Here is a 20988-nt window from a genome sequence, read left to right as displayed (position 1 = left end):
TGCCTCCAGAATGTGCCCTGACCGGAGATTGACCTCATAACACTTATGTCCTTATGCTGCCTCATCCAACTGAGCTATCCTCTTGGGCCAGAAACAGGTCATTTTATTTATTTTTTATTTTTTAAAAATATATTTTGTTGATTTTTTTTACAGAGATGAAGGGAGAGGAGAGAGTTAGAAACATCGATGAGAGAGACATCGATCAGCTGCCTCCTGCACACTGCCTACTGGATATGTGCCTGCAACCAAGGTACATGCCCCTTGATCAGAACCGAACCTGGGACCTTTGAGTCTACAGACCAACATTCTATCCACTTAGCCAAACCGATCAGGGTGAAACAGGTCATTTTAATCTGCCTGCAATTAACTCCTATTTCTCCCCTTCATCGTGAACAAACAAAAGACACCCAACCTGCCCATGCCTTTGTTTTGTCATTTGCAAGATGAGATCATAATGACTAGCATTTATTGGGCACTAACTCTGGGCAGTGCACCAAGGGCTTTACTTGTAGTATTTCATTTAATAATACCTGAGCAACTCAGGACACAAAGTGCTACCTCCCTAAACAGGGGGCCTTTTATTAGCATTAGCCACCCAGGGGACATTCTCTGGACTGGGCCTTAAGTAGTGAGTAAGGAGGTGTTCCAGAACCGGGGAATGCCCTCACCAATCCCAGGTGTGGCCCGGCGTGGTGTGTGCTGGGAACTATACCGCTTCATGGCTAAGAGTGCAGAATCTCAGGTGGGACGGCTCCATTTAGCTGGGTGAGTGACCCTTCTGAGTCTCAGCTCCAACGCTTGTTGCCACTCAATCAATGCCAGTTTCCCTTAGGCATCTTCACTTCTCAGAACCAGACAGGCAGCAGGAGAGGGGGGAGAGGAGGCGACAATGATAGCAAACACAAAGGACGGCTTTCTAAGTGTCCCAGACATGGATCTGATGCTCAAACCTCACAGCAGTCTTAACGGCAGGTCTTAATGCACCTTTTCCGGATGAGGAAATGAGGAACAGAGCAGCTAAGTTTATGAAGAGTTAATCATGTTTCTTGTAAACGAAGAGAAAATTGTTAACCCTAGACAGCGAGCTACAAGCCAAAACTCCGTACTCTTCTTTAAAAAAAAAAAAATATATATATATATATATATATATATATATATATATATATATATATATATATTTATAATATATAAATATATATATATATATATTTATAATATATATATATAATTGATTTTTTACAGAAAGGAAGGCGGGGGGGAGAGAGAGAGAGAGCCAGAAACATCCATGAGAGAGAAACATCAATCAGCTGCCTCCTGCACACCCACCACTGGGGATGTGCCGGCAACCTTGACCAGAATCGAACCTGGGACCCTTGAGTCCGCAGACCGTATCCACTGAGCCAAACCTGTTAGGGCCAAAACTCTGCCTTTTATTATTATTTTTTAACCTCTGCACTCTTTTTTCTTTTTAATATATTTTTATTGATTTTTTTTACAGAGAGAAAGGGATAGGAATAGAGAGTTAGAAACATCGACCACTTGCCTCCCACACAACTGGAGTGAGATGTGCCCACAACCAAGGTACATGCCCTTGACCAGAATTGAACCTGGGACTTTTCAGTCCCCAGACCAATGCTCCAGCCCCTGAGCCAAACCGGTTAGGGCAACTCTGCACTCTTGACCCCCAAGGTTTTCCGGAGCCCCAGGGTCAGGACCACGTGGAGGAAGTCCCGCCCCCAGCACAGGAAGTCCCGCCTCCAGGCGCCTGCTTCCGCCCCGGCCGTGCAGTCCACTCTGGTGGGGTCGCGTGGTGGGCATGGCGGCGCGAGGAGACTGTGGCGCGCAGCCGGCGGCCTGCGGGCACGACAGCTACCGCTCGCCGCTCGCCTCCCGCTACGCCAGCCCGGAGATGTGCTTCGTGTTCAGCGACAAGTGCAAGTTCCGGACGTGGCGGCAGCTCTGGCTGTGGCTGGCGGAAGCCGAGCAGGTAACGGCCGCGGCTGCGGCCCCGCGCGGGGGGCGGGCCCCAGCTCGTGCCGGGCTCCGCGCCCGGTCCGGCCGCCGGGGACAGCTGCCCCTCTATTTTCGGCGGGTGTCCCCTTTCGCGGGGAGCCCGGGCGCCGCCACCTGTTGCCTCCAGGCTGCCAGTCTCAGAGGTTGGAGACGCGGCGGCGGCGGCAAGAAGTGCAGTCTGTGATTTCAGGTCCTGAACCTTGGCCGTTCCTGCAGGAGTGCCGCCAACCCTGGGCGCTCGGGACGTGCTGCTGTGCCCGTTTCTTTCTTTATATATATATTTTAAAAAAAATTTATAGAGGGAAGAGAGAGGGAGAGAGAGAATTAGAAACATTGATGAGAGAGAAACATGGATAAGCTGCCTCCTGCACACACCCCACTGGGGATGTGCCCGCAGCCAATGTACATGCCCTTGACTGGAATTGAACCTGGGACCCTTCAGTCCGCAGGCCAACGCTCTATCCACTGAGCCAAACCGGTTGGGGCTGTTGTGCCCATTTCTTGACGAGTCTTTTCTCATTTAACCCACGCAGCCCTTGCAAAGTAGGTGATGCTCTTCCCGCATTAGAGGGAGAAAACCAATAAGCAAAGGCGCTGAGTGCGCCAGGCCGGCCCCCCAGCTGCTGGGACGGGGCTGGGCTGTGAACCTGGCTGGGTTCAGTGCCGGGCCTGAGCGCTGGATTGATCAGCCACTTCGTCTTCACCAGGGATTCTAGGGACTGGACTGTCACCGCGAAGTCTGTTTCCTAGGCCAATCTTTCCTCTTCACCAGTCCGCAGTTTGCCTCCTAGGAGTCAAAGTAGAGGTTTATTAAAGGGGACTTCTGATTTGTTTGATAAGAACTGCATGTAGCCGAAACCGGTTTGGCTCAGTGGTACAGCGTCGGTCTGCGGACTGAAAGGTCCCGGGTTCGATTCCGGTTAGGGGCATGTACGTTGGTTGCCGGCACATCCCCAGTAGGGGGTGTGCAAGAGGCAGCTGGTCGATGTTTCTCTCTCATCGATGTTTCTAGTTCTCTATCTCTCTCTCCTCCTCTCAGAAAAAAATCAATAAAATATATTAAACAAACAAACAAACAAAAAAACCTGCATGTAGAACTATTTGGGACAAAGGTTTCAGAGATCGCTCCAGAGGGGCCTTCCCAAAGGAGGGAAAGGAAACTGAAGGTGGTGTAGAGAGCTGTCAAGTTTCAGAGGAGAATGCCCCAGCAAGCAGGTTGGCAGTGCCCTCTGACCAGGACGGTGGTACAGTGGTACAGTGGAATTCCCCCCCGAAGGGCTTACCCCCTCCATGTCACTGTGCTCAAGGAAATAAAGTGACATAATAATAGCAGGCATTCCTATAAGGCCTACTATGTGCTGGGCCCTCTTTTAAGACTTTACATATTACTAGCTCAGAGAGGTTTCATAAACTGTTGGCTCAGGTAACAATGGATAGTAAAAGAAGACATTAGTGGTTTATGTGCCAGCATGTACTTGACTTTCTATAGCCTTTGGTACTTTATTATACAGATCAGGGTAGTGGCATGCCAAGACTTTGCAGGGTCATCTTGGCTAGTCAATGGCTTCAAGCTGGAATTGAACTGTAGAGTTGTCCGAATATGCGTTCTTTCCTCTGCCCAGTCTGCATATTGCCTGAAATGCATACAATTTTGATATGATCCCCTAAACTTTGATTATCTATTAGTTAGGGTGTCAAAATTAGCATAAGTTACATAATTTAGTAGTGAAGGGAGTAGGGAATGAGGACTGAGATTAAGATGTAAAAAATGAAGAATCTGAAATGAATTTTGAGAAGATATTGTACATTGCTCACGGGTAGGAAGCAGTTTGGTCATGCTGCCCCCTGCTGCTTTGCTCTGGGAGGAGCCCTGAAATGTCATAGGTACCCTCTAAGATTCAAGGTAGCGTGGGCCACATAACTACTGAGCATTTGAAATGTGGCTGATGTGACTGAGGAACTGAATTTGTACTTTTTTTTTTTTTTTTTTTTTGATTTTTTACAGAGAGGAAGGGAGAGGGATAGAAAGAAACATCAATGAGAGAGAAACATCGATCAGCTGCCTCCTGCATACCCCCTACTGGGGATGTGCCCGCAACCAAGGTACATGCCCTTGACTGGAATCGAACCTGGGACTCTTCAGACCGCAGGCCAATGCTCTATCCACTGAGCCAAACCGGTTTCGGCTGAATTTGTACTTTTTAATTTTAATCAGTTTAAATAGTCTCATCTGAACACTAGTTACCAGCTTGGACAAGATAGTTGTAAGATGCAAGATCCTCCCCAGAACCAAGGCTTGGGAGTTTCAAATGAGGTTTGAATAAATTTCACCAATGTACACATTCAGGGTTCTGAACTGCCTGGGCAGCCAACTGTTCTTTGCCAGCATGATTTTTCCAGTGATGGATGAATGTAAGATGTTGTGTAGCCCTAGCCGATCTTGCTCAGTGGATAGAGTGTCAGCCTGCAGACTGAAGGGTCCTGTGTTTGATTCAGGTCAAGGCGCAGGCTCTATCCCTTGTAGGGGGCATGCAGGAGGCAGCCAACCAATGATTCTCTCATCATTGATGTTTTTTGTTTTTGTTTTTTAAAGTATTTTATTGATTTTGTACAGAGAGGAAGGGAGAGAGATAGAGAGTTAGAAACATCGATGAGAGAGTCATCGATCAGCTGCCTCTTGTACACCCCCTGCTGGGGATATGCCTGCAACCAAGGTACATGCCCTTGACCGGAATCAAACCCGGGACCCTTCAGTCCCCAAGCCGACGCTCTATCCATTGAGCCAAACTGGTTTCTCATCATTGATGTTTCTATCTCTCCCTTTCCCTTCCCATCTGAAATCAATAAAAATATTAAGAAGAAAAAAAAAAGATATTGTGTTTATTTTCTCATCAATATCTTTTGGAATTGCTTTTAGTTGCACTGAATTTCTGTATCTAATTTGTGGGGAAACAACTTACAGCATTCATAATTTTGCTTTCTCTGAATAAATCCATCTGAGTCGAATGTAAAGCTGTGGCTTGGATCCCACAATTTGGGCTCTTGCAAGCCAAGCACTAAGGAGTAAGCAATCAGTATGACAACATTGCTCATGGAGTATGTATTCTAATGATGAGGATGGACATTTGTAAAAATGGCATGTGATGAGTGCTCTAAATAAAACCAGGCTAAGGGATAGAGAGACACAGAAGGATGTCTCACATTGAGTCAGGAAAGAGCTCTCTCTGAAGAGGTGACATTTGAGCCCAGAAACCAAAATATATGAGGGAGTGAGCAGAGATAGAGGGCCAGAGGGAACAACGATGAGAATTAATTGTTGTGTATATTGGAGTTTCCTGAGAATACAATTTGCCAAGATTCATTGAGAAAGTCATCCCCTCCTGACCATGTACTTTGAGGTACACCAGATTTTAAGAATTGGGAGATAGAGCGTAAATGATAGCATGAACCAGGTTTTTTTTTGTTTTTGTTTTTCTCACTGTTATTTCAGTTCTAATAATTGTGACACCTGAAGTTATGTTATTTTATCTTGTGTGTTGTTCTGCAGACGTTGGGCTTGCCTATCACAGATGAACAAATCCAGGAGATGAAATCAAACCTAGACAACATCGACTTCAAGATGGCAGCTGAGGAAGAGAAGAAATTACGACATGATGTGATGGCTCATGTGCACACGTTTGGCCACTGCTGTCCCAAAGCCGCCGGCATTATACATCTTGGGGCCACCTCCTGCTACGTTGGGGACAATACCGTAGGAACCCCTTAGGACTCAGTCATCATTATTTATAATTCATTTACAGATTGTATTTTAGTTTCTCCAGTTTGAGAAAGTGATTCCATAGATCTTTAGTTTTAGGGATAACTTAATGCTCAGGAATTTTCTGCTTTTTGATACTCTTCCCATCTAAACTATAAGCCCCTACTCACCTCCATAGACTAAGAGCTGCAGATTCTGCTTACCCACTGGCATGCTGGACGTAAACCAAGGTCTTAGCATTTTCGTGGCCATAGTAATTTTCCAAAGGGATTTTTCTTTCCCAAGTCCATTACAATTCCTTATTGTGACATCAGAAAAGAAAAAAAGGATTGCATTGTAATTCTTAAACAAAACCTTTAATTAGAAAAAGCATCAGCATATTTTTTCCTAAGAGTTTACTAGGTGCCTGGCACGATTCAGAGCACTTTATGTATATATTAGAGGCCCGGTGCACGAAATTTGTGCAAGGGGCTCAGCCGTCGCAGTCCCGGCTTCGTCCAGAAGGTCGTTCTGTGTTCTAATTAGCAATTATCTCCTTATTATATAGGATTAATTTATTCTTCATGACAGTCATCAGAGTTAGATGCTATTATCTCCATTTTAAAACAGCTTTATTCAGGTATAGCTTACATACCATAAATTTACCCGTTTTAAATACACAGTTCAGTGAGTGTTAGTAAATTTGTACAGTTGTTAGCCTTCATCACACTCCAGTTCTAGAGCGCATCCCTCACCACAGGCAGTTCTCTCGGTCTGTCTGCAGTCAGCCCTCACTCCTGCTTCCAGACCCAACTGTCACTGGCCTGCGTTCTTTATAGTTCTGACTTTCCTAGAAATTTCATGTAAATGGAACCATATATGTAATCTTTGGAATAAGGCTTTCTTATCCCCGTCTCTACAGCTCAGGAAACTTAAAGAGAGATTACACAGCTGAAAATGACACAACACCCCTCGAATGGCTCCAGAGCTGTGCTCTTAGTCCTGGTGCACCATGGGAACAGAAGTTAATTCCAGATACACTTCCAATTCAAAGCAAGCCACCAACTTTTAAGTTGCCCCAAATACTTTATTAGTCTTAAGTAGTACATAATTGAAGGCACCTGTGTGTAATTAGTGAGTAACGGAAGAAGTACAATCCTGTCACTTCAAATGTACTTTTTAAAAGTAATAGTTGAGCTCAACAATTACTGTCTTGTATAAGTATGTTTCAGAGTTGTCTGAAATATATGTTATCTTCCTCAAAAACAGCTTTAACTTCCTAAACCTTAATGGTCTAGTTCATATCTTTTTTTGTCTGTTAGCAAAGATAGACATGATAAAAATAAGAGGAAGCTAATGGAATGGGCCCTGAGGAAGCTTCTCAAGACTCAAGCACTCTGAGAAAGTACGGACCTTGTTGACCTGGGCATCTTCACAGTATTCGGGAGTTACTCCATAAGTATTTTCCAGTCATTTTAGATGCCACATAGATTGGGCTTTATGAGTATAAAGGTTTTGTTCCTTACAGATTCCAGTAGTCCCACTCTCTAAGTTGGTGTGCTTTTAAGCAGTAATCAGAAAATGACACCCGTTAGCATCTTCTGATTTGCACAGTAGGTTGCTAATAGTGAGGTGGACGACTAGCTGAGAAACCCAATTATGATGGCCAGAAAGTGTTATACAATAATGTTTGGGCAAAGCTGTTTAATATAAAACCATTGCATTTTCCCTTGCAGGACCTGATTATTCTTAGAAATGCATTTGACCTGCTATTGCCAAAGGTGAGTTGACAGAAATTTCCTACCAGCCCCAGATTCCCTGTGATAGGGGACGGGCACCACTTACAAGTAAATCAATACAATAGTCATCTAAATAAATGCTCATTTATTCAGATGCATGATCCTACATCTAATTTCTAGTCAATTCATTTTTCAAATGTTCATTGCTATGAACTCTTTAAGGCACTTGATACAAAAATGAGAAGGTGCCTGTGCCTTCCGTGAACTGGAGGTCTAATTCTATATTAACTTGTGTAAAAGTTTAGTTCCTGATTATGTAATGAGCTCAACCTGAATTCACCCTCTTTCTACCACATGGTCTTTCTTATAGCTTGCCAGAGTGATCTCTCGGCTTGCTGACTTTGCTAAGGAACGAGCTGATCTTCCCACCTTAGGTTTCACACATTTCCAGTAAGTGATACGATTACATCTTGGGAATGGGGCTTGTTTATGTGCACCTGGCTTTCGTTTAGTTTTCAGTTCTTCTGCAGGGAAACCTCGAGGTGAATAATCTCAAAACATAGCTTAAGCAGATACCTGATTCCTACGCTAAATGATGTACTGGAGAGAGAGTAAATGTAATAGTTCATTTGGGAAGCATTGGGAAATAAGTATCAGGAGCCTTAGAAAGTATTCATGCCCCTTGATTTAATACTTCTGTTCTAGAAAATTTAGACTAGGGGTGTCGAACTCAATCAGAGAAGGGGCCAAAATCTAAAATCCAGCCTAAATCTCGGGCCGAATGGTTTACTGAACAGTCATAAACTGTCATTGTGATGGAAACGCAAGGGAGTGCAGTGATGACAGCGCGGTGCGGGCCACCTTGCAAGGCCTGGCGGGACGGATTTGGCCCGGGGGCCGGATTTGGCCCGCGGGCCTTGTGTTTGACACATGTGATTTAGACCAAAGAAGTAATCCAAATTATGGGGAAAGTTTTATGTACAAAGATCTTGTTAAAATACTAGAGGCCCAGTGCACGAAATTCATGCACTGGGGAGGGGGTTGTCCCTCACCCCAACCTGCACCCTCTCCAATCTGGGACCCCTTGGGAGATATCTAACTGCCAGTTTAGGCCTAATCCCACAGAAATCCGGGACTGCTGACTCCCAACCGCTCACCTGCCTACCTACCTGATTGCCCCTAATTGCTTCTGCCTGCCAGCCTGATCACCCCCTAATCACTACACTGCCAGCCTAATTACCCCCTAATCACCTAACTGCTCCCATGCTGGCCTGATTGCCCCCAATTGCCCTCCCCTGCCAGCCCAGTCGCCCCCAACTGCCCTCCCCTGTTGGCCTGGTCACCCCTAACTGCTCTCCTCTGCTGGCCTGATCACCTTTAGCTGTCCTTGTCTGCTGGCCATCTTGTGGCGGCCATCTGTGACCACATGGGGGGCATCTTGTGCGAGGGTGTGGTGTCAATTTGCATATTACCTTTTTATTATGTAGAATTATTTATAATAGGAAACAATCTAAATGTCCCACAATTAGAGGATAATTAAATAAGCTATATGGTATATCCATAGGTTGGAATAATATGCAGCCATTAAAATTATTCCGTTAAGACAAATACAGAAACATGCTTAGGTTAATGTTAGGGAATAAAGACAGTATATAAATAGCACAAAAATTGGAATAAATTATACCAAGCTGTAAATATTGATTGCTATGATTTAGGAGATGGTAGGGTAATCTTTTTCTCTACTGCTTTTTTAATTTTTAAAAAGTGCAAATATTTTTTATGATTACTCCAAAAAACTCTGTTTAAAAGCTGATCATGTGATTTTTGGAATGCGAGTAGCAGGTTTTGAGTGATGGTAGTTCAGAAGTAGTGAATTAGCATATGCCTTATGTTTTGATGGGGTGTTGCTATGGTAACAAGATTGTCATCTCCAATATCATCAATTTAGGAAAGCCCAAGTTGAGTTTAATCTTCCTAAAAGTTAAGGCCTGTATTTATTGGCAGAAACCTAAAGAAATTGTCCATGTGAAGGAGTTAGTCCTCAGTGTTTGTGTGTTCCTCTCTGCTGCCTCCCTACACAGCTAGCGTGACCTATGTTGCAGCTTCTCTTCCTCTTCTGCATATGTTGGAAATGCTCAGGGCCTGCAGGCATTCCAGTGTTCCGCTGGGGATAGCGTAATGAGAGGCATCTGCTGCCACAGTGAGCAGGCACTGGGAACTCAGAAAATGGTGTAGCTGTGTAGGCAACGAAAAGAAATAGCTGTATTGAGATATAGTTCACGTATTATAAAATTCATCCCTTTTAGTGTACAATTGAGTCGTTTTTAGTATATTTGCAGTTATACAGTCATCTCCAGTATATAATTTCAGAATATTTTCATCACCTCACAAAAAACCTGTGCCTATTAGCAGTCACTCTCATTCCCCCATTCCATGGTCCCTGGCAATCATCATACAATATTCATCTCTCTTGACTTGTTTTTTTTTAGCTTAGCACAATGTTTTAGCTACCCACATTTGTCCGTTCATCAGTTGGTAGATATTTGGGTCATTTTCATTTGTGGTTATTATGTAAAATACTGCTGTGAAACAGATCCATGCAAATTCATTTATTTCTTTGCTTGTACCTGTAATCTGTTAGCAGGAGTGAGCAAAGAAAACTACTTGATTAATTTGGAGATGTATTATAGACATTCCTATTGGTGTTTCTTCATTTCTCCAGCTATCAGTGTCATCAGCCTAATAGAGAAATTCCATCTGGAATGGGCTAGTGTAGGGGTGTCGAACTCAATCAGAGAAGGGGCCAAAATCTAAAATCCAGCCTAAATCGCGGGCCGAATGGTTTACTGAACAGTCATAAACTGTCATTGTGATGGAAACGCAGCGGAGTGCAGTGATGACAGCACGGTGCGGGCCACATTGCAAGGCCTGGCGGGACGGATTTGGCCCGCGGGCCTTGTGTTTGACACATGTGGGCTAGTGCATCTGTTAGGTCTCCTGCATTATTGCAGTTTATTCGTAATGTTTTCTGTACAGAATCAGACCTGTGGTGGATTGGTTTAGACTTCAGACTGCATACAAAGAAAGCCATTAGATGTTATGTTCTAGTCCTTTGGTTATATGTGATTGGGGATCTCCACAGTATGGCTGTTCCTTATAAAGTCTTGACTCCTTACAAGGAAAGGCCTTCCTTGATTGCCAATCTAGAGTAGCATTCGCCATTGTCCTCATTTTCTCTTTTTGAATTTTGCACAACAAATCAACAGTTACCTTGTTTATTTGTTTACAGTGTGCACTTCATTGGACTGGGTGTTTTGTTTGTTCTTTTATTTCCAAAATCAAGAAAACATTAGATTCTTGGCAAATGGTTTTCACATGAGGGTGTGTGTATTTCTTTCCGAACTCTGGGGATAAACAAAACAGAAGTTGTCTCTGCCCTTACCTTTCCTCTTGATGATGAAGAGACAACTGTGTTGGGAGCCCTTTAGCTTTATAATCTTTGGATATTTTAAGTGGCATAGAATCTCCTTAACTATTATTGTTTAAAGTTTTTAGCTTCAGTTTGTCCATGCTCCTTTCTCCCTCTCTTGCTTTAATTCCTCCCAGGCGTAACAGTGACGACTAGAGGAAGCGAGGCAGCTGTTACGAAGGTCAGTTCTTGGTCTGGAACTCCCCTGTGTTCTCTTTGGGTTGCCTGCAGGCCTGCTCAGCTGACCACCGTTGGGAAACGCTGCTGTCTTTGGATTCAAGACCTTTGCATGGATCTTCAGAATCTGAAGCGAGTCCGAGATGACCTGCGCTTCCGCGGAGTGAAGGGCACCACGGGCACGCAGGCCAGCTTCCTGCAGCTCTTCGAGGGCGACGACCAGAAGGTACGCCGAGAGCGGCCGGGGACACAGACTCCGTGGTGGAGCCGCAGGGGATTGATCTCGGGAGGCGTGGAATCGACTGGAAGGGGCCCGGGAGCGCAATCTGAGCAGGATGAAAGGATTACCATAGGATATCTTTTCTTTCCAAGGTAGAGCAGCTTGACAAGTTGGTGACAGAAAAGGCAGGATTTAAGAGGTAGGTAAACGGGGAAAGTGTCTCCCTATTAAACGATGAACAATCAGTGTTTACTTTATCTGTAGATTGGACCCTAACTTCTTTGGCTTTTTCTTTCCACCCATTTCCCCCCATCGCCTGTCTGGGAATTGTTTTCTTATAGCCTGGATTCTGTTTTCTTACAATCTGTAAAGAAAAAGGAAACTTTCACTTCGGAGATTGTTAGGATAATAGCCTTACACAGGTTACTGTGTTCGTTTATTTACTGAGGCCTCCAGTGCATTAGTTAGACCTGGCCATTCCCATTGAGAGCCAGCGGGCTCCACTGTGGCTCCTTCAGGCACACCCTCAGCTGCAGGGGGACACCACAGGCACAGGGGCCGTATTTCCTGCCTGGGTCAGGAGCTGCCTGGGTATTAGTGAAAAGGTGGAAGAACAGCCTGTTCCGGGAACTAGTTATCAGTGAAGTTCGTTGGGCCGAATGTGGCCTAGTGCACCGGTGAGACCAAGCTTTCACTTAGGGTCTGTTTTTCATTTGTTTGACCCAGTCACATTTGGAAATATTTTCACTGAAGGCTTTTTTCTATTTATTTCTAGAGCTTTCATCATCACAGGACAGACCTATACACGGAAAGTGGATATTGAGGTGCTGTCCGTGCTGGCTAGCTTGGGGGCTTCAGTGCACAAGGTGAGTGGTGGTAGCCGGTGGGTGGGATGAGAGCTTTGGACACCCAGACAGACCTGTCAGCCTCAGACTTTTACTTCCTTCGCTCAAGCGATGTCAGGTTTCATGTTTAACAATGTGGGCCCGTAAACGAAGCCTCTTATTAAGGCGTGTCGAAGGGAAGGACTAGTTGTGGTGTTCTCATTAAAGTTCATCTTGCCATTGTCTTCCCACAGTATTTTACTCATTGTTTCACCGAAACATCCCATGCCCCCTGAGCTTGTCTTCCCAGCTCTCCGGGGTCCGGAGAAGTCTGAGTACATTTCTCCCCACGCGCTCTGTGGGGGGGACGTGCTAATGGAGGAGATGAGCTCTTTAGGCTCCAGTAGCACACTCAGAGGGCAGTCCCCTGCAGAAGGCTAGCCCTGCATCCCTGCATTCAGGAGGGTGGGTGATGCCTCCACCCCTGCTTTTCCTCAGATCTGCACCGACATACGACTCCTGGCAAACCTCAAGGAGATGGAGGAACCCTTTGAGAAACAGCAGATTGGTGAGTGTGTGTGAAGACTGGCACACCGCGAGGTGCTGCCGGCCTGCGGGCGTGTGTTACGGCTCCCCCACCAGCACGCTCAGGCTCTCCCTCCTCTGAAGTCTGTCTGCCTCTGCTTCTCGTCCTTGTGCGCGGGCAGGCTCCAGTGCGATGCCGTACAAGCGGAACCCGATGCGCTCAGAGCGGTGCTGCAGCCTGGCCCGCCACCTCATGACCCTGATCATGGACCCACTGCAGACCGCATCCGTGCAGTGGTTTGAACGCACGCTGGATGACAGTGCCAACCGGTCAGTGGAGTGGGGGTGTCACAGAAGCACGTTTTGAGTGTCAGCATTTTCTCATTGTCCCCAAGGAGCCTGGAGTCTTGCAGGGAGGCAAGTTATAGAAAACACTGTGATAAGTGTTGGCATCAAAGTGTGTACAGGGTCCTCTGTGGGGAGTCAGGGAAAGCTGCTCAGGAGCTAATACTTAAGATTTAAGAAGTAGCGAAAACAGTTTGGCTCAGTGGATAGAGCGTCGGTCTTCGGACTGGAAGGTCCCACCCGGGTTCGATTCCGGTCAAGGGCATGTGCACTGGTTTCGGGCACATCCCCGGTAGGGGGGGGTGCAGGAGGCAGCTGGTCGATGTTTCTCTCTCATCGATGTTTCTAGCTCTCTATCTCTCTCCCTTCCTCTCTGTAAAAAAATCAATAAAATATATTTTTAAAAAAGCTTTAAGAAGTAAACATTTTTAAAAGACATTTAAGACAAGATCGGGACCATGTATAAGAGGCCAAAGACAGAAGAACATTTTACGGAGTGACCTTAGTTACTAACAGTAGCAGTGGGGAATGAAGTCCATCTGTGGCAGGAGATGAGGTGGGACGATAGGGATTGTAGCCAGTTGATGAAGGGCGTTATAGGCTCTGAGAAGGAGTTTAGATAACATTCTGAAGGCAGGTAGACGTCAGCTGTGGTGCCCAGCACAGTGACATGTGAATGAGGTGGGTCACAAGTAATTTCAACATGTAAGTGGTTTTCTACTGCACGTACGTACTTAAAGCAGATTCACATTACACCGGTTTGTTTGCTCTGAGTAGAGGATACATAGAGCTAGCTTTTGGGGATATCTGTGTAACCCAGGGTTTACCTTTGGAAATATGACATATGTACTCATTCTGAAATCAGCCATTGAATTCTTTTTAGCAGGTGTGACCTAGTGAGATATGCCCACTAAAACACCCTGTAACAATTAGGACATTCAGTTATAAAGGGACATTAATCTAATTAGGAGGCTATTTCATTTTTTTAGATTTTTTTTTTATTGATTTCAGAGAGGAGGGAAAGAAAGATAGAAACATCAGTGGTGAGAGAGAAGCATCAGTTGGTTGTCTCCTGCACGCCCTACACTGGGGATCTAGCCAACAACCCGGGCATGTGCCCCAATTGGGAATTGAACCGTGACTTCCTGGTTCATAGGTTGAAGCTCAACCACTGAGCCAGGCCGGCCGGGCTGGGAGGCTATTTTAAAAATCCAAATCCACAGCGGCCACGTGAAAGGAGAGGAAGGATGTAGACATAAAACAGTGGCAGATGAGCCCGGGCCAGCCTTGGTGGTTGACTAAATGACAAGGTGGTTGCCTTGGTGATGGGATGCTAGTGCCATTTACTGAGCCAGAGGCCACAGGCAGTGGGAGAGCAGTTTTGAGAAGTGAGCAGGAGGCACTGGGAAGGTGGCTGAATTCAGTTTGGGGTTTGAGATACCAATGCATCAACCAGGTGGAGCTCTTTGAGTACATGGTCTGGCGCTTGGGCAGGTGGTCTAGACAAGAGAAGGTAGATTTGAGGGTCGTCAGGATATTGAGGTAATTGAAGTCAGAGAAGGAAGGGAATTGTCCACATAGCACACATGACATGAGAAGTCAATAGGACTGCTTGGGACGCACCCTACGTTTCACTGAAATTGTCATTCGTTTAAAGAGATAACTGAATTGCCTGTTTGTTTTCTAGACGTATCTGCTTGGCTGAAGCATTTCTCACTGCAGATACTATATTGAATACATTGCAGAACATTTCTGAAGGACTGGTGGTGTACCCCAAAGTAAGAGGCCTCAATTAAAAAGCAAAATGTTAGGGGGTGGGGGGTGTTAGAGGGTGGGAAGGGGAGTGCAGCTTTATCCTGCTCTGGAGAGGGTATGTTGGGGGAGCTGGGTGTGCTCCAGTAGTTCTTCCCAACAGGAGCTCATCCTTCAGGCTTTCACATGAAATCTAGGGAACAAATGTGGAATTTATAGACATGTTTCTAGAAAATGGGGGGGAAGTACTTTGAATTGGCTTAAACAGTCTCCCAGCAAGAATCATCAGGTCTGGTGTGACTAGCAGAGTAGATTGTCCCTTAGCCTGTTGTTTCATCCTCACCGAAGATTATTTTTTCCATTGATTTTTAGAGAGAATGGGGAAGAGCGGTGTGGGGTAGGGAGAGAAAAAGAGAAGCATCAATGTGAGAGACGCACATCGATTGGTTGCCTCCCACATGCGCCCCGACTGGGGCCGGGGATTGAACCTGCAATCCAAATATGTGCCCTTGACCAGGAATCAAATCTGTGACCCTTCAGTACTTGGGCCGACAGTTTAACCACTTCACCACACCAGCCAGGGCCTCCCTTTGCCTGTTTTTTGTTGTTTTGTTTTTACTTTTTGTTATTTTCGTAAAGTAACATTTTTTTCTCAAAAACAACATTCAAGCTTCAAGTAGAAAACATTCTCTATGTGGCCTCTTCTTTACATCCTTGGTTGTAAGGGTTCTCTCCAACTGGTCTCCAGCTGGTCTTAAGGATGATTTTTCTATATCTCAGTTGTAATTCCAGTTTGGTCGTGGGAGAGTGTCAGTGTGTCTTCCATTTAATCCACCACCATCTTGGAACGCCCTTTGCCTGTTTTTTCTTGCTTGTTTGTTTAATATATTTTTTTATTGATTTTTTTACAGAGAGGAAGGGGAAGGGATAGAGAGTTAGAAACATCGATGAGAGAGAATCATTGATCACCTGCCTCCTACACACCCCCCACTGGGGATGTGCCCACAACCAAGGTACATGCCCTTGACCAGAATCGAACCTGGGGCCTTTCAGTCCGCAGGCCGATGCTCTATCCACTGAACCAAACCGGTTTTGGCCCCTTTGCCTGTTTTTAAACACCTGAGGCAGATGGGTTCATTTCCGTCAGATACTTGGCTCTTGCAATGGCACTGAAATTTAACAGTTGAGGTTTTAGGAATTGTTTTCAGTGAAGCAATTTTTAAAAGTTTACTTAACATTTAAATCAATATTTCTTTTTTAAATCAAAGAAATATCTGGATTACTAAGAAAAATTAAGCCTGGCAGGCCTGGTAGCTCAGCTGGTGAGAGTATCATTCTGATACGCTAAAGTTGTGGGTTCGATCTCTGGTCAGGCCAAACAATGAATGCATAAGTAAGTGGAACCACAAAATCAGCGTTTCTCTTCCCCAGAATCAATTAAAAAACTTTTTTAAGAAAAATTAAACATGGTGTAGATTTAATTCATAACCTGACACGCATTTTGCTGGTCACAGTTGATGTCTCACTGTGTGTGTGACTTCGCAGCTTTGAGGCCTGTCTTTCGTTCTTCCAGGTAATCGAGCGGCGCATTCGGCAAGAGCTGCCATTCATGGCCACGGAGAACATCATCATGGCCATGGTGAAGGCCGGGGGCAACCGCCAGGTGTGTAACTCCTCGTGCTCCTGGATAACTGAGTGCTCCTTTAGTCCTGAGGAGAAGTGGGTGAAGGAAGGAGTTTCTGTCACTCCCTTCAGTCACGGTATTGGTACAAAACAGTGACCGTATTCTATCGTAAAATAGAATAGGGTGATTGTGTAGACTCAGTTTAAAAGTGAATCAATCCCTTGTAGAAAAGGTCAACTGGTAGTGAAGGGCTTGGGTCTGAATTTCCAAAGGAAGGGATGGGAAGTAGGCAGGACACAGACAGAGGGTTCAGAGGCCTTAGAGGAGCCTGCCCTGTCCTAGGTTGTGGTTAGAGTCCAGGTCTTGGTAGGGCCAGACTATAAGGGGAACCACCTCAGCTGGAGGGGCTTTGTGTACCAGCCAGAGGCAGTGTGGGTGTGAAGTGTCGGGTGACTTACTAAGGCATTCAGAGGCCCTGTCAGTGAACCAACAAGGCCTCACTGTCTTCCAGGACTGCCATGAGAAAATCAGAGTGCTCTCCCAGCAGGCAGCTGCTGTGGTCAAGCAGGAAGGAGGTGACAATGACCTCATAGAGCGAATCCTCGCTGATGCTTACTTCAATCCCATTCACTCCCAGTTGGACCGTTTACTGGATCCTTCTTCTTTCACTGGGCGTGCATCCCAACAGGTAAGCACCAAAGCACTTCGGTGGAGCTGCAGGCTTCCCAAATGCCTGTGTGTGTGTGTGTGTGTGTGTGTGTGTGTGTGTGGACACGCATGGTGTTGATGAAAATGGGACCAGTTAGAATTCAAAGCAGGTTGCTGGCTAGACTGTAAGATTTTGGTTGTTTTGAGCTGCCTTAAGTATTTTCTGTGTGGATTTCTCTGAATTCTAGAGAATGTGGTATAATGGACAATGATAGGGTTTTATCCCCTAGATCTGAGTTCAGTTCTGATTTCTGGCATTTACTGACGAGATAAAAATACACATCTCGTAAAGGGATGTGAGATTGAAAGGCCTAGCATGATGCTCGGTGCATAGTATGTATTCAGTGTTTGCCATTTTTCCTCTTGGACTTTGGGGACCACAAGAGTCAATTCAGAAGCATTTCTCAAGTGTTTAAGTTGGGGACTTTAAAGATGTGTATTCTTCAGGGAGCTCAAAACTTAGTGAAGACTTGTAAATAGTTCATTATAATGCCAAGCAGTACATACAGAAACTGAGGGAAGCACATCTTTTAGGGGATCACAAAGGAGGACATAACTCTAGAATAATAGAAGGTGATGAAGACTTCTTGGACAGTATGACACCTGTGCTGGATCTTAGGGCCAAGTAAGAGTTAGCCTGGGTTCACCTGGCTGAGAGGATATGTCCACCATTGGAGAGAGAAACGCAGTCATTTGCTGGCATATCAAGTGCCCAGAAGTAGTTATATAATAGGATTTAAAGTTGAAGACAGGCCAGAGTTTATCATTTATATTCAAATCACAAGTTTTGGATTTGAAAGACTTAAACAGGAAGTAGGGAGGCCAACAGGAGGCTGCTGCATGGAACAAGCCCTGGATGATGAGGGCGTTGAGCCAAGGCGGTGGCAGGTACAGGCAAGGGGAGAGATTTGAAGGCCTTAGAAGGGTGAGCATAGCTGGTTGAATGAGAGGCGGGAAGAAGCAGTGATGATTTTACAATAGCTTGGGTAACAGGGTGGAGAATGGTGAGACCCATTGAAAACCCGGCTTGGAAGGATGGCATATGTGGGCATGATGGCTAAGCTGCCTGTGTCTAGGGAGAGAATCCTAACAGGCAACTGAGAAAAATAGCTCAATGGTGGAGTACATTCTTTATCAAATTAGGTCTCAGTGATATAAATTGACATTGAAAAAGTGTTATCAAAACTTACATCTTAATGTGTTGTTTCATATTTGCTTTCCTTTTTGGCAGGTACGGAGATTCTTAGAAGAGGAGGTTTATCCCCTGTTAAAACCATATGAACATGTAATGAAGGTGAAAGCAGAATTAAGTCTGTAGAGTTGGAAGAGAATTAAACAAAAAGTCATTGTTGGCTGTGTTAACTTCAGTGCCTTATTTTACCTCAAAAATTGTTACCTTAAGTTAACATAGCACTTTTTTCTTTCTGTGGCACTTTCACATTTCTCAAGGTTTACAATGCAGAAGTAAATTGCCTTGGAGTTGGACTCTTGTTTTTTTTACAGCAAAACAGACTTACGTAATAAATGTAGTTCATAGTTTGACCTCTGTTCTTTTGAGGCATATTTTCCCTCTAATCTAGTCCTTTTCACATGTCCACTTGATTCCAAGTTAGTAAGCAGGTTCCTGATCCTCTCTTTTGAAGGTAAATTTGATCTGGGACTAAGACACAAAGTAACCTGGATTCAGTGACTCAGTATGGTTGGATATCTTTATTTCAGTTATGTTTGGCAAAAATAAGTAATGAAATTTGGAAATATAATAAATTCTCAAAGAAACTGATTTGATCATTAGGCTTACTCAGCTTAGATTGTACCTGACCTTACTTCATCTTTTGATAAGGCTTTTATATATCAAGTAAAAGCCAATAAGGAATATTGATGTCTTCAAGGCATTTGACAATCTTTAGTCCTGGTTATTAATACACAAACTGATAGTTTATTGAATTAGCTGTAGCTAAGGAAGATAGATTATAGATCTTCTCCACTGGAGGGAGGGAATGAATATTAGGTCACAGCTCTCTTGTCACTAGCCGTGCCACTACATACTTTTTCAGCATAGCTGGGAAGAAGAAAGCTGCTTTATCAGATTTGCAAATAACACAAAACTAGGAGAATTTACCAATACATTTATTTGATAACTAAGATTTTATCTAACCGGAAATAGGCTGATATGTGTCCAAAACTAAGAAGAAGAAAAAATTAAGGTAAAAATGTGAATAAGTTAACCTTAGACTCAGTATAAACCAGAAAGGGTTGCCAGTGAGATAAGACCGTTTTAGGATGTGTTAATGGTACGTGTCTAGAAAACTCACCAGTCTTACTGTTCACACTCATGGTGTTGTGTTCAATTTTGGACAGCCAGTGTGAGGAACAGTTCATTGGAGAGCCAGCTTCCAAAGAAGACCTTATCACAAGTGGTGAAGGAATGTTAGGGCTCTTCATCCTGTAAGAGAAAACTTAGTGCTTCCAATACGGTTGTGAGAAGAAAGAATGACTTAATTATCTGTTGTCCCAAGAGACACAACTGAGACCAGTATCCATTGTTGCGAGTCTGAGGCTGGTTTGGACCCAGACATTGGAGATGCTAACAGTTAGTGATTCTCTCCCACCCCACCCTTTCAGGTCAAACAGAAGACTCCCTAGTTGTCGGGAATGGGAATGTTTTGAGGGAGGAGAGACTTAATTGCCTCCAGTTGTATCTAATCAAAGGTAGAAGTAAAGAGCTCAACTTATTGGAAAGAAAGGAGAATAAGGCAATCTTGAAAACCAAATTTTACAATACAGTTCAGTGTAGCAAGCATGGATGGTGTGGAGCCATATGACATTTCAACTCTTTCAGAAACAATTTGTTATTCCTCTTGTTTGGATGTTTAAATCGGGTCTGGCACAAGGAGTTAAGTCACTGGGCTCTGTTCAATCACTCTACTTCCTTCCCTAGATCAATCACTCCCTTCTCAGAGGAAGCGACTATCATCAGTGTATCTGTAACCAGGATTTCTATTACATAGCACATGTGTCAAACACAAGGCCCTCGGGCCAAATCCGTCCCGCCAGGCCTTGCAATGTGGCCCGCACCGCGCTGTCATCACTGCACTCCGCTGCGTTTCCATCACAATGACAGTTTATGACTGTTCAGTAAACCATTCGGCCCGCGATTTAGGCTGGATTTTAGATTTTGGCCCCTTCTCTGATTGAGTTCGACACCCCTAACATAGACACACTGGGGATATCCGATACCATGGAGTTAATAGGTTTCCTCAGAGGAAGTAAGATCTTGACAGTCTTGTTCTGACAATTCAGTTGGATTTCTGAACTCATGATTGGTGATCCTGGGCTATTTGAATGGGTACATTGGTTTGTTATGTGTTTCTTCTTTCCTCTCCCATGCTCATCTTTATATATTTGTGATATACTCGTAAGTGCAATTTTGTTATCTTATGTTCCCATTTAGCACTTTAATTAAAGGCATTTGGGTGGGCAGAAATTTGAGAAGAGAGCATTCATGCCTTCTCAAAATTAGGTTGTATTCATTTAACCAGTGATGCAAACTGGGATCTGAACCATCCAGAAACCAAGGTCTGGACAAACCCTGGGACAGTGGTCACAATTAATGAACTAATACTGACACATTATTAAAGTCCTCTTTGTATTCCAAGATCCCATTTGGAAGAGGAATTATATTTTATCTGTAACATTTTAAATATCATAAAGAACATTCTTTATAAGAGATGTATTAATAGTCTAATGAACATAAAATCTAGCTCATAAATTTAGCTAATTCTGAATGTAACCAGAAGTTAAAGCAGAATTTGGTTTTCCATTCTGGGTGACCTTGTTCTTACCTTTTAAAATGATA

The 20988-nt window shown here is 44.4% G+C and overlaps 1 protein-coding gene across 2 annotated transcripts; it reads left to right on the top strand.

The window, feature by feature from the left end:
• The first annotated feature begins 1759 nt into the window (after positions 1 to 1759).
• On the top strand, positions 1760 to 18617 carry ADSL (adenylosuccinate lyase). 2 transcript variants are annotated; one of them, XM_036459362.2, is made up of 13 exons: positions 1761 to 1987; positions 5561 to 5764; positions 7486 to 7530; positions 7859 to 7938; positions 11189 to 11360; positions 11507 to 11553; positions 12130 to 12220; positions 12677 to 12746; positions 12886 to 13033; positions 14736 to 14826; positions 16374 to 16463; positions 16936 to 17112; positions 18364 to 18617. In XM_036459362.2, the coding sequence occupies exons 1-13, from the start codon at positions 1817 to 1819 to the stop codon at positions 18448 to 18450; spliced, it is 1473 nt and encodes a 490-aa protein (XP_036315255.1). In that variant the 5' UTR covers positions 1761 to 1816; the 3' UTR covers positions 18451 to 18617. The 2 variants fall into 2 exon arrangements, with proteins under 2 accessions (XP_045443420.1, XP_036315255.1); XM_045587464.1 differs by lacking the exon at positions 7486 to 7530 and having other exon boundaries at positions 1760 to 1987.
• The last annotated feature ends 2371 nt before the right edge of the window (positions 18618 to 20988 follow it).

This window comes from Pipistrellus kuhlii, unplaced genomic scaffold (assembly GCF_014108245.1).
Source record: "Pipistrellus kuhlii isolate mPipKuh1 unplaced genomic scaffold, mPipKuh1.p scaffold_m20_p_3, whole genome shotgun sequence".
NCBI classification, from domain to species: domain Eukaryota; kingdom Metazoa; phylum Chordata; class Mammalia; order Chiroptera; family Vespertilionidae; genus Pipistrellus; species Pipistrellus kuhlii.
Note: the sequence above shows the minus strand (reverse complement) of the source record. Positions and strands in the feature narration are given on the sequence as shown.